The 16,156-nt window shown below is 37.7% G+C and overlaps 1 protein-coding gene across 6 annotated transcripts in view; it reads right to left on the reverse strand.

Moving 5' to 3' along the window:
- Nucleotides 1–16,156, reverse strand: part of EIF2AK4 (eukaryotic translation initiation factor 2 alpha kinase 4) — a 112,188-nt gene that overhangs the window by 36,305 nt on the left and 59,727 nt on the right. For all 6 annotated transcript variants that reach the window (XM_037834325.1, XM_037834328.1, XM_037834326.1 and 3 more), the window contains 6 exons: nucleotides 11,192–11,296; nucleotides 10,519–10,576; nucleotides 9,883–9,962; nucleotides 6,509–6,610; nucleotides 4,903–4,956; nucleotides 990–1,226 (listed from right to left, as the gene is read on the reverse strand). In XM_037834325.1, coding sequence (XP_037690253.1) covers nucleotides 990–1,226; nucleotides 4,903–4,956; nucleotides 6,509–6,610; nucleotides 9,883–9,962; nucleotides 10,519–10,576; nucleotides 11,192–11,296 — 636 coding nt within the window. The remainder of the gene's footprint in view (nucleotides 1–989; nucleotides 1,227–4,902; nucleotides 4,957–6,508; nucleotides 6,611–9,882; nucleotides 9,963–10,518; nucleotides 10,577–11,191; nucleotides 11,297–16,156) is intronic.

Raw genomic sequence — 16,156 nt, forward strand, 5'->3', positions numbered from 1 at the left:
AGCTAACCAAGTATAAATGTTCTCTCTGACAGTCTCAGGGACACGGTGGAGAGATCAAATAATCTAATGGCATCAGGCCCACTCCCACATAATTCACGTGATTCACAGCAGGTCCCTTTAAAGCTATGTGACATTTACATAGTTTGTAAAGAGCTTTCCTTTTCATTTTTTCCTTTTAATAAAAGTAATCCCATTTTACTATACAAAATTCAGAAACAGATGAGCAAAAGGCAAAAGTAAAGAACATCACCTATAATCCTACAAATGGGCAGCAAAAACTCCATTTGGCTCTTAAAATCTATACTGATCCTTCACAAAATTTTACCTCTATCTTCTATACCTACTGTGTCTTTTAAAATTATATTATATTTTAAGCATACAGAAACATATAGAGACTATAACAAATATCCGTGTGCCCACCCACAGGCTTTATCAAATTTTAACGTTTTGCTATATTGCTTCATACCCCCCACCCCCACCCCCCACACTTTTGAAACAATAAATAAAATGTTGAAGGTGTCCTGACATGGCTGTGCCTCAGAAACCACCTGGAAACTTTTATTTTTATATTCTTGAAGTATCTCATACCTGGAGATTCTGAGTCACTGGAATCTAGGGCTGGGCACCTTCTGGGTGATCTGGATGTGCTACTGTACATACTATTGGTTTTACACCTGAGCTGGTTGGATATCGTGGGTTCTGGGCAGCTGGGCCAGGGCTTAGTTCCTACATGTACTGCTTCTTAATCTTTTGGGTGGTTGAGGAAGGGGAGTGGGTTAAGAACTCCAAGTAAGTGATTAACAATGTGGCTCTTATTCCCAGAATAATCCATATACACTATACACAAATTTTGCATATCCTCTTTGGGGATTCACAGACCTCAGACTAAGAGCATATATCGGAAGCATTAAAGGAATCTGCAAGGGATGGACTAGTTCCTTTCTGTGGAACAGCCTAAGCTCTCTCTGGGAAGCATGGCTGAAGCCCACCTTTAGGATGTCGCTGTCGTAGGTGTAATCGATGGCAGGGGAGATGCGCTGGGAGAAGATCTGGGCCATCATGGTGCGATAGGCCTTCCCATCCACGTTGGCCAGGGTGTGGTGCAGCACTTCATGCAGCTCCGATTCCTGCATCTGCGGAGGGGGCAGCAGCTCACTCTTGAGCAGTTCTGTGGCTGTGGGCCGCTTTGCGGGGTCATGGTTCAGCAGCCAGGAGATGACAGATTTCTGTAAAGAAACCCAGCACACCACTGAGGGGATATAATGGGCTATACTCAGAATTCTCCTGACAACTCAGTGGTTAGTTCAGGCCAAAGGAAAGAGACCACAATTCTTGCACTTAGTGGTGCATTTTAACTGGTATTTCTGAAATATCTGAATTTGTCTTTTTTTTTTTTCCTTCACTTTATGATAGCCACAGAGTTGTGTAGCAATTTAATATGAGTATTTATTAAAAGATGGAGGCCCTTTTTATGTTTTATTGTCACAACCAGCCCAAAAATTCCTCAACTCAACAAACATATAGAAGCACTACTAGCTTAGGCCTTATAAACACAAATAATTGTGTAAAAAAAGATGTTAGAACATAAAACAAATAGCTTTAGATGTATAATTTTGGTAAAAACCATGATGCATATTAGCTGCTGGAATCCTTAAGGCAATGTAAAACATTTTAATTTTTTTCTTCTCCATTATTTGTATTGACACCATTCCCTTGAATCCTTTTGATTTATGTTACTCATTTGTTATACCTTCATAGCTAAAACATCATTAAACAGGGAATCATTTGAAGGCAATCTAAGCTTTTGAATAGTTCTATAATGATTCTTAATTCTCTTGTTTATAAGGAGTTAGAGGAATACTTGAGACCAGAAAACCTCAGTTTCTAGATGAAGCTTATATCAAGCATTTTCTAATTATACATCTTTAAAATTTCTCCCCTCTACCTCCTACCTCTGCCTTAGGCTGAGATAAAAATACAGCTAATTGTTTTTTTTGTGATGTGGCAGTTTTATATTATAATGAAAGAAACTGACTTGACATAACTGCTATGAAAATTGAGGTTGAAATAAACCGATAAAAACAGTTTATTTCAATTAAATTCCTATTTAGCAAAATGGATGCTTGCTATACTGCTTATTTTTGATGTGTGGCAACGACTGTAGTATACTCAGACTACCAGCCCTTCCTATGTTGCCTCCTTTCAGACACTAAGCATCAATGATTATGTGGATGGTGGTTGTGGCACTGATTTTTTTACAGTCTAAACCCAAGTGCTCCAGGGTACCTAATAAGTGTCTGATGATAGGAGAACAATCATTATCATGATCTTGTCTTTGTATAGTTGCTCTTGTGTTTGTAGTTTGTAGTTTAATAAAGTTCCTATGCCATGACAGCTGTTGACACATGGAAATACAGAATAAGACTGAACTTGTTATAGGTAAAGGTTATGAAAGGAACATTTATTTATGACCTCCAGAAACAGCAAACAATTTAATTCAAACAAGAAACATGACAATGTATTTTCTAATGGTCCTTTATTATTTAAATATATGAGGCAGAATGGGTATCTAGATCCATAAATAAATGTCTTGTTAAACACTACTGAATTACAGGATGGTAGTGCTAATACAAAAAAAAGGGCTATTTAATTCTTTCATTTTACAGGTAATGAAAATTAAATTCTAAAAAAGGTAAAGTGACATGTCCATCCAGACACATAACCAATAAAAGCAAGAATAGCTAGGCTTCTGATCTCAATGCTAGTAATTTAAATAAGAAAATTTGCCTTGATTATAATTGTGAATAAGAGTCAGTTTAAGGACAGTCTGCAAATAAACTCACTCCTCTCCCCCCTATGTGGGACATGACTTCCAGGGGTGTTAGTCAACCTGACAACATGGGACGTGACTCCCAGGAATGAGCCTGATCCTGGCACCGTGGGACTGACAATGCCTTCTTGACCAAAAGGGGGAAAATAAATGAAACAAAATAAAGTTTCAGTGGCTAAGAGATTTCAAATAGAGTCAATAGGTCATTCTGGAGGTTACTCCTATGCAAGCTTCAGCCAGATATTGCAAATTATCACAGTATGCCAAGCCCCAACCAATAGTACTCCTGAAAACCCTAAAGAATACCCTTGGCTCTAAGTCTCTATGAAAAAGTTTCTCTTATTAAGTTTATTTTTTATAGAAACTTAATATCTCCAGATTGTTCCTATCCCAGATAGGCCCTGAAATCCAGAGGTACCAGTCTCCCCAAGAGCATAAGCCAGTTGCATTCCTCTACCCCATAATGTCGATACCCCTTTTCAGCATGAAGAAACTAGAATGGTCATGGCTCAAATACCTCTGAAGACTGAGAGATTGATTAAATGAGAGGGAGGAGTTGTAACAGAGAAGTTAGGGTTTAACAAATGATTATCACCACTGAATCATTATAAAGATACTTCTTTTTAGTTTCTAGTGTATTAGAATGGCCAGAAGGAAATACCTGAAATTTCTGAACTGCAATCCAGTAGCCTTGATTTTTGATAATGACTGTATAACTATATAGCTTTTATCTTGTGATTGTGTGATTATAAAAACCTGTGACTGATACCTCTCTTATCCAGTCTATGGTTAGATGAGTAATATAAAAAGACATGCATGGGGAAAAAAATGTAGAATATAGGGTACCCAGAGATAGATAGAAGCTAGAGAAGGGGGAGTGGTTACCTAATATGTTAGGTAGAATTGATAACAAGGTTAAACTTAAATGTTTGGGAATGGACAGAGATGATGGTAGGTCATTCTTGGGATTATAAGAAATAGTAATACAGGTGAATTTGATTGAAAGTGGTTGCTTAAAGTCATATATGTAAATAAGTTCTTGCATGAATCACTACAAATGTAAAAAAAATAGAGGGATATATGGGAAAAAATATAGCTATTGCAAATTATGGACTACAAGTTAACAGTAATATTTTAATATTCTTTTATCAACAGTAACAAATGTACTACATCAATACTGTAGGTCAAAGAAACAATGAAGAGGGGATAAGGGATAGGGGAGGATCTGGGTTTTATGATTTCATTCTTATTTCTCTTCTGGAGTAATGAAATGCTCTAAAATCAATCCTGGGGATGTATGTGCAACTATGTGATGATACTGTAAGCCAGTGATTGTATACTTTGGATGGTTTGTGTGGTGTGTGAATATATCTCAGTAAAATTGGAAGAAGAAAAACAGTTTAAGGACAGAATTCCACATGACAAGAGAATTAACCACTTTAGAAGGAGGTCTCATCAAGACAAACATTCAGCACTGAGAACAGAAGGCATATCAGAAACACAACACACAAATTCACTAACAATTATTCTTTCTTATTATCTGGAAGCCAATATAAACCTATGACATGATTTATATAGACATACATTCAGATATTTATGGTGTGGAGGAGAAATTATTTTGCTTTAAAATACTGTAACATCAAATTGTCTAGAAAATTCAACCCTCCCCATTTATAATCTGAGCTACTTCAATCACAAATGTATGGTTTTATTAAATGACATTTTTCTTTTCTTAAAGTTCCAAGCTTTATCTGAAACAATGAGCTGTAAAAGTATTCTTCCTGTTTCAATAGCTCAGCCCAGGGTTCAAATAGTGTTTCAAAAGCACAGTGAACCACACAAAAGAACCCTGTAGTTTGTTAATTTTCTATGCCAGCCCTTGACATTTTTATCATGTATTTCAAGTCTAATAACATTTTAAGTACTTCATCTCTTGAGTTTTTTCCCCACGTTGTTCCAAGGACACAAGAGAATGAGTGGCAGTAGAATGTAGATTACTAATTGAAAAAGAAGAGAAATAGTAATTAAAACCCAAGACTGAAGACATAGTAATTAAAGCATCAGAAAATTACCTGCTTTGTATGCTCTCCATCATCGAAGTCTTCTGGAAACTTAGGGGAGGTGGGCTAAAAGGATATTATATTCAAATTAGCAAATGCTTGGCAGACTGCCACAGTGAAAGTGTTTACTCACCAGGGGTAGGAAAATCAAATACAGAAATAAAAATCTGCTAATAAGGGAAGCCTGAGATGATAACCTTCTTGAAACTCAATGCCCATGCTTCCAAATACATACATATCAGTTTAATACAAATACTACTCAAATGACAGTTTAGGTTTACGGAAATCACTTCATCTGAGACAAAGTATTTTAAAGTCTGGTGTTTCAGAGAAAGACAAAGCAGCTTTATTAAATACATAGATTAAAAAAAAAAAAAAAAGGCAAAACACCAAATCACCAACATGGGGTAAGAGAAAAATATTAACGCTAAAAGCCCTCTTTCCCAAAAGCTCTCAACTTTCTGGAAACTAGGAGAGCAATTATAATATTAACTTGACAATTTAGATACTCTTGAACTGAGGGAACAAACATGAATTTTAGACTTAAAGAAAAGCACTTCATCAAGGACAATCATCTAAGAGCATTCTCAAGTCAAGGCAAGGACACTTTACTTAGTCTATAACTATATAAACACAGTTGTCCATGCTGTATTTGTAGTAAAATAATTCAATTGTTTTCCAAAATATCTAGAGGAGTATTCTTGGTTACAGTGTGTGAGACTTCACCTACTGGACCCACCTATTTTGCTTTGCTCAGGAAGGAAGAGGACAGTTCTCCATACCTCTTGCTCATGAATATGTGAATCTAAATCACCCTCACCCAAACATTACTCTCGACTGAAATCCTATTGCCATTTTCCAATAGACATCCTTGATCTTACACAATATAATGTTAGTCTCTTTTAGTTTGGGCAATAAAAGAGGCAAATGATTAACCCCAGCACCCAAATGGAGATTTCACTGGAGGAAAAAAAGTAAGTTCAATTCAAGTGGTAGATATTTTTCTCAGGTCCCTTTTTAATTCTGGATTGTAATATTCTTTTAGCATTACTACACCAGGTCCAATCAGCAGGAATCTTTAATTTCTAGAACTAAATTGTCATAATTCTTATTATTCATTCCTACTGCTGTAACTGTTTTAGTAAAACACAATTTTTAAAATTCTTCCTTTGTTTTAATAGCAAGAGTGAAATCTCTCCAAGAATAATTTTTAAAAAGTAACTATAACTAGCAATTTCTACAGGTAAGATTTCCAAAAATAAGCAAAACTTGGGAAAGTTTTTCATCACTGGAGGTGCATAAGCAGAAGTAGATTTCCTGTCACTAGAAATAGAGAAGAGAGACCAGTAAGATCCCTTCTAGGGTAAAAAGCCTTTGGCCACTAACACTGCTATTTTAAGAACTCAAACAAGGTGACTTCCCCTGCTTAGACAAATGCTTCTTTGCAAAGAGGAGAACTAGTTAGCTTGGCATGCCTCAGCAAACGAGTCATTACATTTACAATAGGATACCCTCTTCTATATTATAAATACCAGAAAACCACCCTGCCTTGAATTTGGATTTTCATGCTAAGATTCAGGTTACTGGAAATTTATGTAATGAAATATCTGATACATACATCTCTGAGTTGGTTGAGAACAAAGATCCTTTCTGAGGCTGTGACCATGGGATGATAAGACATCTCAAAGAAGATGATACCCAGGCTGAAGAGATCCACTTTCTAAGGGAGAAAAACGTATTTAAGAGCCTTGATATAAAAGTATAATTTACCAGGGAACTGTAGGATAAGCACTGTTAGCTGGAAGGAATAAAGTTGGCATAAGTGAAAAAACAAGCCACACTAGAATAATTTGATGATTGTTCTAAAAATTACAGATATAAAGCCTAAATAAGAGATTTTAGATTTATATGTGCTAAAATATTTGGACTGATTTTGGTCAACATTTACTGTGAAAATTAATTTAACTGGTTTAGCTATATACACAGAGGTGGATAAACACTGGCTGAGGACTAAAAATGACAGCTAAGGAGACAGGACAACCGAGATGTCATTTGAATTTGTTTGTTTGCATCTTACCTAATCCTCTCAAAAGGGGAACACAGACCTACATCTGTAGCTGAGAGCAAAGGTTGGCTATTGATTGCAAAGTCAAACCAATGAGGACTGAAAAATGACATAACAGGTTTGGAAAGATCATGTGACTAGTCCTAACAAAATATGGAAGTGCAATTAAAGGAGGAAATGGGCAGGTCAGTGCAGAGAAAAATCTAAGGTGTGGAGCTGCAGAGGGGAGGATGGCATTTGGAAGGCAGTGTGTCTGAGGAAGCCAGGGTCATAATTGAGCTCGGGGAAAGACAGCTCATTGTAAGTTGCCCTGGATCACACTGCAAAGCAGTCCAGAAGCCACTTTCAAGGAAAAGCCTTAAAATGCATTTTGCAGACACAAAAGGACAAATATTATATGATCCCATGGATTTGAAATAATTAGAATAAGCAAATTCATAGAATCAGTATCTAGAATAAAGGTTACCAGGGTGGGAAAGGGAATTGGAAGTTAAGTCTTAAAATGTACAGGGCTCCTATTTGGAATGACGGAAATGTTTTGGTAATGGTGGTGGTGATGGTAGCATGACATTGTGAATGTAATTAACAGCACTGAAATATATATATCTGAATGTGATTAAAAAGGGAAACATTAAATTGTATATATGGTAACAATAAAAGTTCTAAAAAAATCCATATGCAAACTGTGAACCCTAAGTTACATCATGGACTATAGTTAATAGTACTATCATAAAAATGTGCTATCATCAATTGTAACAAATGTTCCACACCAATGCAAGGTGTTAATAATAGGGTGGTATATGGGAATCCCATATTTTATGAATGATTATTCTGTAAACTTATAACTTCTCTAAAAAAGAAAAAATGACTCAAGGATTAGTAGGAGAGCTTATCAAGTTATCACCAGTGATCTCTGAAGTCTTAAACAAACATTCATTGTGACATCTTCTAGACCACATTGGTGGTAAAAAAATTAGAACATACGAAAAGCACCAAGAGTAAACTAGAAATCACCTATAATCACACCACTGAGGGATATATACTATTGATGTTTAAGATATATCCACGTTGTGTGTTTTACAAAACTATTGTTTGCAACTTCTATTCACTTAAAATAGCAAGAATATTTTTCAATATTAGTATGTCATTTTTCTAATAGAGGCTTCTAAAACATGATTTTAATGACTATATATAGAATTCAATTATATGGGTATTTCATAATTTATTTAACCAGATCCCTATTTTTAAACACATGGTTATTTTTCACTATTATAAATAGTGCTGTGATGAGCCTCTTTTACATATGTCTTTTTGGACGCCCCTCACTGTTTCCTTTGGATAACTCTCTAAAGTTAGAGCTGCAGAGCCAAAGAGTAATGCACTTCTAAGGATGTCATGATACTTTGCCACAAAAACCTCAGAACAATGACACTAAATGTGCCTGCCCTGACATGGTGTGTGCACGTCTGTCTCCCCAGAACCTCACCCTTACCCTCGATGAGTACTTGGAGATCTGTTTCAGCTTTAGCTACTTTTATGTCACTGCCCAGTGTACCCTGTCAGAAGCAAAACCCAGGCTTGAGTTTCTACTGCAAGCCTACAAATAGGCTTTGATGTAAATTTCCTCCTACTTTAAAAAAATTTTAGCTCTACACTCTTGCCCTAAATGATTTCACCCAGTCTTATGGCTTTAAATCCCTTCTGTGTGCTGATGACTCTCAAATTTATACTTCCGACTCTGACCTTTATCTCTAAACTCAAGTCCTGGGTCTCAAACAACCCACTGGACATCTCTAAATGGATTTTTCACCAGGCATTTCAAACTTAATATGTTTCAAACTGAATTTTCTGGCCATCTCCTCCTACTCCATATATCCTTCCCGTAGGCTTCCTCATCTTAGTAAACAACCCTTTACTCTGTGACTCCAGGCAGAAACCTGGGCACCATACTTTTTTCCTTCCTTATCATCACCAGCTATCCACTCCATCAGGAAATTCTATCAGTTTCCCTCCAAAGTGTATCTCATATTATCATATTTCTAGCCATCTCAACTGCTACCACTCTAGTTCCAGGTACCAGCCTCTCCATCTGGACTTCTGCAAAGCCTCCTGGGAGTGGCTAGAGTGAATTCTTGTACAAAATTCTTCAATGGTTCCCTATGCAATTCAAATAAAATCCATACTCCTTTCATGGGTAACCGGGTCCTGCATGATCTGACCCCTGTCTTCTTTTCCAGCGTCACTTTTGCCTCTCTCCACCTGTTGCTTACCATGCTCTAGTTACACTGGCTTTCTTTGAGTCTCTTAAATGTGCCAAGCACTCTCTCACCCAGGATCTTCTCTTTATGCATGCTGCTTCCTCTGCATTACCCTCCTTTCCTCCGAGGTATACCTCCACCTCTAACCTTGCATGGCCTGTCCTTCTCATCCTTTATCCTCAGGGCAGCCTTCTCCCATCAGCCTATCTAAAGAAGATGCCCTCCTGTTGCTCTCTTGTCACTGGACCCCATTTCTTTTCTTCTTAGTACTTGTCACAATTTGCAATTATTTCTTTTGTTTTTGACTTGTTTATCATGTTTCATCCACCACTGTAAGAGGTCCCTGAGGACAGGGGCCACATCGTTCTTATTCTTTTAGCTGACATGTTCTCTGTGTTCCTGATGCCTGACTGAGGGTCTTCCTGGGATAGGGGTTAGTTCAAATATTCTTTTAATGGATAGACAGTAAGCGTCTTGACAGCGATGGTGGCTTCCTTCACCATCTTTGGGCACCATGGGCCCTGCATATATGTTGAATGAATAAGTGGATGCTCATTACTATTTCCACTGTAACTAAATACCAAATGCTGTGATCTTCATGGTCTTACTATTACCTCACTCTTCAAACCTTTACCGCTGCCCCACCCCCCCCAAAGGCTTTCCCTTTACCTGGTTGTATGCAGATTTAGTGCTTCCTTGGACCTCTGGGCTTACATATAAGGCAGTGCCAACCATCCCAGTCAAATGACCTGTGTGAAGGAGGACAGAGGGAAAGCTTTCCAATAACAGAACTGATGGTTAAGGCAAATTTTTATCAAAAAGAAAAAAAAAATTATTAGGACTGAAGCATGACATGTAACAATCTGTTAACTGTTCACACTCCTCACAGGAAGAAACGGCATGCATTTTACAAAAATGATTAACTACAGGTCACATATGTCCACACACTCTGTCCCACACAAGGATGTCTTTCTGTTGCAAAGGAGGGACACTCATAGATGAAGACCCCAGACAGACCAGGTCATAAAGGAGCCCCACATTACCACTTGGGGTTAAATGAAATATAACTGTTTATATGGGAGGCATTATTCAACTAGCTTAAGGTCTAATTTCTTAAAATTCTGAAGAACAATTAACAGAGTGAAAAGGAAAAAAATTAAGGCATTTTCATGATTTTGTTAATTTAATGAATAATCACCATTTGCTTTAATATAATCTTTATAAATAAGAAATAGGTTTGAGGTTATTAAGTTCTTTGCTCTGCATTTTAATATACCAATTAAATATACAGTCTTCTGGATTTACCTGAAGAGTCTGATTTAATTAATTGATCTCCTGACTGATCATCTTGTTTGCCGTCAGCCTAAAAATGCAAGTAAACCAAATATCAAATTAAATGTTATATTATTCCCTGAGAATGGCTTACCCATTTCTAAAGAAAGACTGAGTGAAAATATTATGCTGAAATCAGAATAACTATAATAATATATAATAATATATCACTATTTTTCTCACCTTACATTATTTAGCTTTGTATGTTAAACAACTACTCTTCAAGGCTGTGAAGAACAAACTCCTGAATTATATGCTGTCTAGAACTGGTTTTCCTGATGTTTTATTTTTTTGAGCCTCATTTTCCCAAACCAACTGAAAGCCCCTCAAATGTAAAGCATCCAACACAGTACCAATCACAGTAGACCAAAATATCAAATTATTTCATAAACTAATATATGCCTTTGACCTGATTATCATCCACAAGCTAATCATTTCATTTCCCTGGAGAACAATGCACTCACTATTCATGAATTCACAATTTCAAAGCCTAAAAGGTCATTTGCAGCTTGCGCCTTCGGATGTATATAATATCCTGAGGATTATACAAGAGTTCACTGAACTCTCAACCTTGAATTCTAACACTTTCATGATCATGAGGGCCTGAATCCCTTTTCAGTTTCAGTCCAATTTAAAAAATACTCACAGCAAAAGCTAGATGGTCTGTCGCCAAACCAAAATCACCTATTTTCACACGGTCATCGGAATCCAAAAAAATGTTGACAGGCTTCAAATCCCGATGGATCATTCCCTGTTGGAAGGCACAAAAGAAACCAGCACTTGTTTCTCAGTCATAATTTATAGTTACATCTGTTTCCTAAGTTGAGAGGCCAACCTAGTGATGAAAATCTGAAGGTCTTCTCCCACAGACCACCCTGGGCCAGGCTTTCTGGCCTCTGTGATGTCTCCTGACTGTCCTACCAGGGACCTCTCTACCATCTCCCACTTCTACCTGGTGGTGATCCTGATCAGGTCAAATCTAAGCCCAAAGGTGGCATCCAAGGCCCCCTCTGCCAGGTTCACCAAATTATCCTTCTTTGCTGCATCACAAAAAACTGGTATGGAAGACATACACCACTTTCATTCCTTCTCCTAGCTCTTCCTTCACACCATTTCCTCTGCCTAGGAAACTCTTTTGCTTTCCTCCACTCATCTGAATTGTACCAACATTTACAAATGCCAACTCATGCAAGAAGCCTTCTGCAGAAATTCTAACAATTCTACTTTGCATCCCCAGCACACAAGGTAGGTGCTCAATGATTATTTGTTACACTAACATGGCTTTCTCCCCTTCCCGACAGCTCATAATGCTGACTGTTTCATATATTATAACATGGGAAATTATAAAATGTAATAAAAACACTTTATCGTGGACTCGGGCAAGATGGCGGCATAGAGAGGAGTGGAAGCTAAGTAGTCCCCCTGGAACAACTACAAAAAACCAGAAACAACTAGTAAATAATCCAGAATAACTGCGGGGGGACAAACGAGACCATCCATTCATCATACACCAACCTGAATTGGGAGGAATGCCTGAGAACACAGCATAAAATCTGTAAGTAAAACCTGCGGAACCAGGTCAGGAGACCCCTTCCCCCATAGCCCGAGCTGCGGAGCCTCGTGGTGCCACAGAGAAGCTCTCTCCCAGCAAGCGAATACAGCTCAGCTGAGCTCCAACTGGGGTTTTAAGGAGCGAGTGTGAACTGCTCACTACAGGTACGCAGCCCCCAAAAACAGACAGAGGCTTTGGGTGACGACTGACCTGGGAGAGCCGGAGGGTTGTCTTGGACTGGGTCTGAAGGGGACTATCTGTTTCTTTTTTGGCTCAGTGGAGAAAGCCCCAGTCATTTTTAGTTTCCAGGGCTGTGACTCTGGGAAGGGTGGAGACACCACAAGCAGAGTGAGACCATTGAAATGCTAATGACCTCCACCTGAGGGGTCTGTCTTCTCTAGGAGGAAAGGGGTGGGGCCCTTTCCATTCAGAACCAGACCCCAGAGCCTGGGGGAACACGGCCATACCTCCTCATACCAGACAAGAATTATAGGCTAACAGGCGTCACCTGCTGGGCAGAAAAGCACAGTGACCTGAGGCATCAAAGGGTGGAGCAATTTTCTAAGACACACCCGCAGGGAAACCAGATACTGAATATTTCTTCCCTCTGGGACCTGAGCCTGTTCTGGTCTGGGAAAACCTGATTTGGATAACCAAGGAAACCATGCCTAGACAACAGAAAATTACAACCTACACTAAGAAAAACAAAGTTATGGCCCAGTCAAAGGAACAAACGTACACTTCAACTGAGATACAGGAATTTAAACAACTAATGCTAAATCAATTAAAAAAGTTTAGAGAAAATATTGCAAAAGAGATAGAGGCTGTAAACGAAGCACTGGACATGTATACAGCAGAAATCAAAAGTTCAAAAAACCTACTAGTAGAATCTATGGAAATGAAAGGCACAACACAAGAGATGAAAGACACAATGGAAACATACAGCAGCAGATCTCAAGAGGCAGAAGAAAACACTCAGGAACTGGAGAACAAAATACCTGAAAGCCTACACGCAAAGGAGCAGATGGAGAAAAGAATGAAAAAATAATGAGCAACGTCTCCGGGAACTCAAGGATGAAACAAAGTACAATAATGTACGTATCATTGGTGTCCCAGAAGGAGAAGAGAAGGGAAAGGGGGCAGAAGCAATAGTAGAGGAAATAATTAATGAAAATTTCCCATCTCTTATGAAAGACATAAAATTACAGATCCAAGAAGCGCAGCGTACTCCAAACAGAAGAGATATGAATAGGCCTATGCCAAGACACTTAATAATCAGATTATCAAATGTAAAAGACAAAGAGAGAATCCTGAAAGCAGCAAGAGAAAAGCAATCCATTACATACAAAGGAAGCTTAATAAGACTATGTGTGGATCTCTCAGCAGAAACCATGGAGGCAAGAAGGAAGTGGTGTGATATATTTAAGATACTGAAAGAGAAAAACCACCAACCAAGAATCCTGTATCCAGCAAAGCTGTCCTTCAAATATGAGGGAGAGCTCAAAATATTTTCTGACAAACAGACAATGAGAGACTTTGTGAACAAGACACCTGCCCTACAGGCAATACTAAAGGGAGCACTACAGGGTGACAGAAGACAGGAGTGCGTGGTTTGGAACACAATTTTGGGAGATGGTAGCACAACAATGTAAGTACACTGAACAAAGGTAACTATGAATACGGTTGAGAGAGGAAGATGGGGAGCATGTGAGACACCACTAGAAAGGAGGAAAGATAACGACTGGGACTGTGTAACTTGGTGAAATCTAGAGTATTCAACAATTGTGATAAAATGTACAAATATGTTCTTTTACGAGGGAGAGCAAGCAAATGTCAACCTTGCAAGGTGTTAAAAATGGGGAGGCATTGGGGGAGGGATGCAATCAGCATAAACTAGAGACTGTAACTAATAGAATCATTGTATTGTGCTTCCTTTAATGTAACAAAGGTGATATACCAAGGTGAATGCAGATAAGAGGGGGGGATAGGGGAGGCATGTTAGACACTTGACATTGGTGGTATTGTCTGATTCTTTATTCTACTTTGATTTAAGGTTATTTTTCCTTTTGCTGCTTCCTAGCTGTCATTTTTTTTTTCCTCTTTCTTTTGCCTCTCTACCTTCTTTGACTCTCCCTCCTGCCTTGTGGAAGAAATGCAGATGCTCTTGCTTAGTATGAGCAGAATGTTCAATTAGGATGAACTTAAATGTTTGGAAATGAACAGGGGTGTTGGTAGCAAGATGTGAGAATAACTAACAGTGCCGAATGGTGTGTGAATGAGGTGGAAAGGGGAAGCTCAGAGTCATATATGTCACCAGAAGGAAAGTTGGAGGTCAAAAGATGGAAATGTATAAAACTGAATCCTATGGTGGGCAATGTCCGTGATCAACTGTACAAATACTAGAAATCACTTCATGAACCAGAACAAATGTATGACAATACAATTAGTAGTTAATAAGAGGGGCATATAGGGAAGAACTATATACCTATTACAAACTATATACTACAGTTAGTAGTATTTCAACATTTTTTCATAAACAGTAACAAACGTACTATATCAATACTAGGAGTCAACAATTGAGGGGGGTTGGTTAGGGATAGGGGAGGTTTAGAGTTTCCTTTTCTTTTTTTCTTTTTTCATCTTTCACTTTATTTCTTGTCTGGAGTAATGAAAAGTTTCTAAAAATTGAACAAAAATTAAGTGTGATGGATGCACAGCTGTATGAGGGTACCCAGGGGCAAGTGATTGTACACTTTGGATCTTTGGATAATTGTATGGTATCTGAACAATCTCAATAAAAATGAAAAAAAAAAAACAAACAACACTTTATCGTATGTTGTTTTTTTTTTTTTTTACTATGACATGAAGATAAGTTTTGGCTCCTTCAAAAACTAAGTCCCTCTCAAAACATGGAGTTTGTCATATACTCATGTTTCTCTGTATTCCTAGGTGTGGGACAGTGTTAGATACCCAGCAAATGATTAGCAAATACTGAACAAATTAGATGGAAAGGAAGAGAGCACACAGGGCCTGGTTCTAGGACACCATGGTGATAGTACAGTAATAGAGTTCTGCTGGCCCTCGTGAAATCACTTTTATTTTCACTCTTGCAAATTCTGCTTCTACCCAATCATATATAAACTATATATATAAATAAGAGCCCTCGATCTTCAGTATAAATGTGTACTGTACGAATGTTTTAAGGTTAAAGAAAATTGAGGCAAAGGAAAAAATTAATATATTTATGCTGGCTAATTCACTAGACAATCTCAGTTAAAATTTAAGCAGTGTTTTCATTCTGAAGATAGGCCCATTAGCATTTACATTGAAATGACAATTTCTAGCTTTAAAGTGACATTTTATACATGTGACAAACTACATTATTCAAACAGCCTACTTCTTATACTTGCCAGATGACTTCTGGTTTCTCCATTTTCCTAGGAAGGGCAACACTAACTTGGTTAGAATCAAATAAATTGGCATGTATTAATCATGTCCTCACTTTTTTCTAAGCCAATCTTCGAATCATCCTCACATTTCATTCATGTTGAAATATCTCCTCCTAACCCAGGGGATGGCACACTTCAGTAGTTTTAGGCTCCACCACTGTAGTGTGAAAGTAGCCACAGACAATACATAAACTAATGAGCATGGCTGTGTTCCAGTAAAATTTTATACTTAGGGACACTGAACTTTGAATTTCATATAATTGTTATGTCTTACAAAATATTATTTTTCTTTTGATTTTTTTCCAACTATTTAAAAATGTAAAAGTCATAAATAGTTCAGAGGCCATATAAAATAGGTGGTAGATTGCATATGACCCACAGGCCTGAGTTTGCCAACTGCTGTCTTAACTCTCCATGGTTTCTTTGAACTCCGATACTTTGTACTATTTTCTTGTCTTTTGACACTTCATTCTATTCCCTACAAAAATAGATTATTTCAATATACCCAGTTTTCCCTCTGTTTCTGATTTTTAATCCATTCTTACAATTTGATTTTTTTATTCAGTTATAAGTATTTCATAGACATAAGTTCTCAGATATGAAATGTTGT

This window comes from Choloepus didactylus, chromosome 4 (assembly GCF_015220235.1).
Source record: "Choloepus didactylus isolate mChoDid1 chromosome 4, mChoDid1.pri, whole genome shotgun sequence".
NCBI lineage: Eukaryota > Metazoa > Chordata > Mammalia > Pilosa > Megalonychidae > Choloepus > Choloepus didactylus.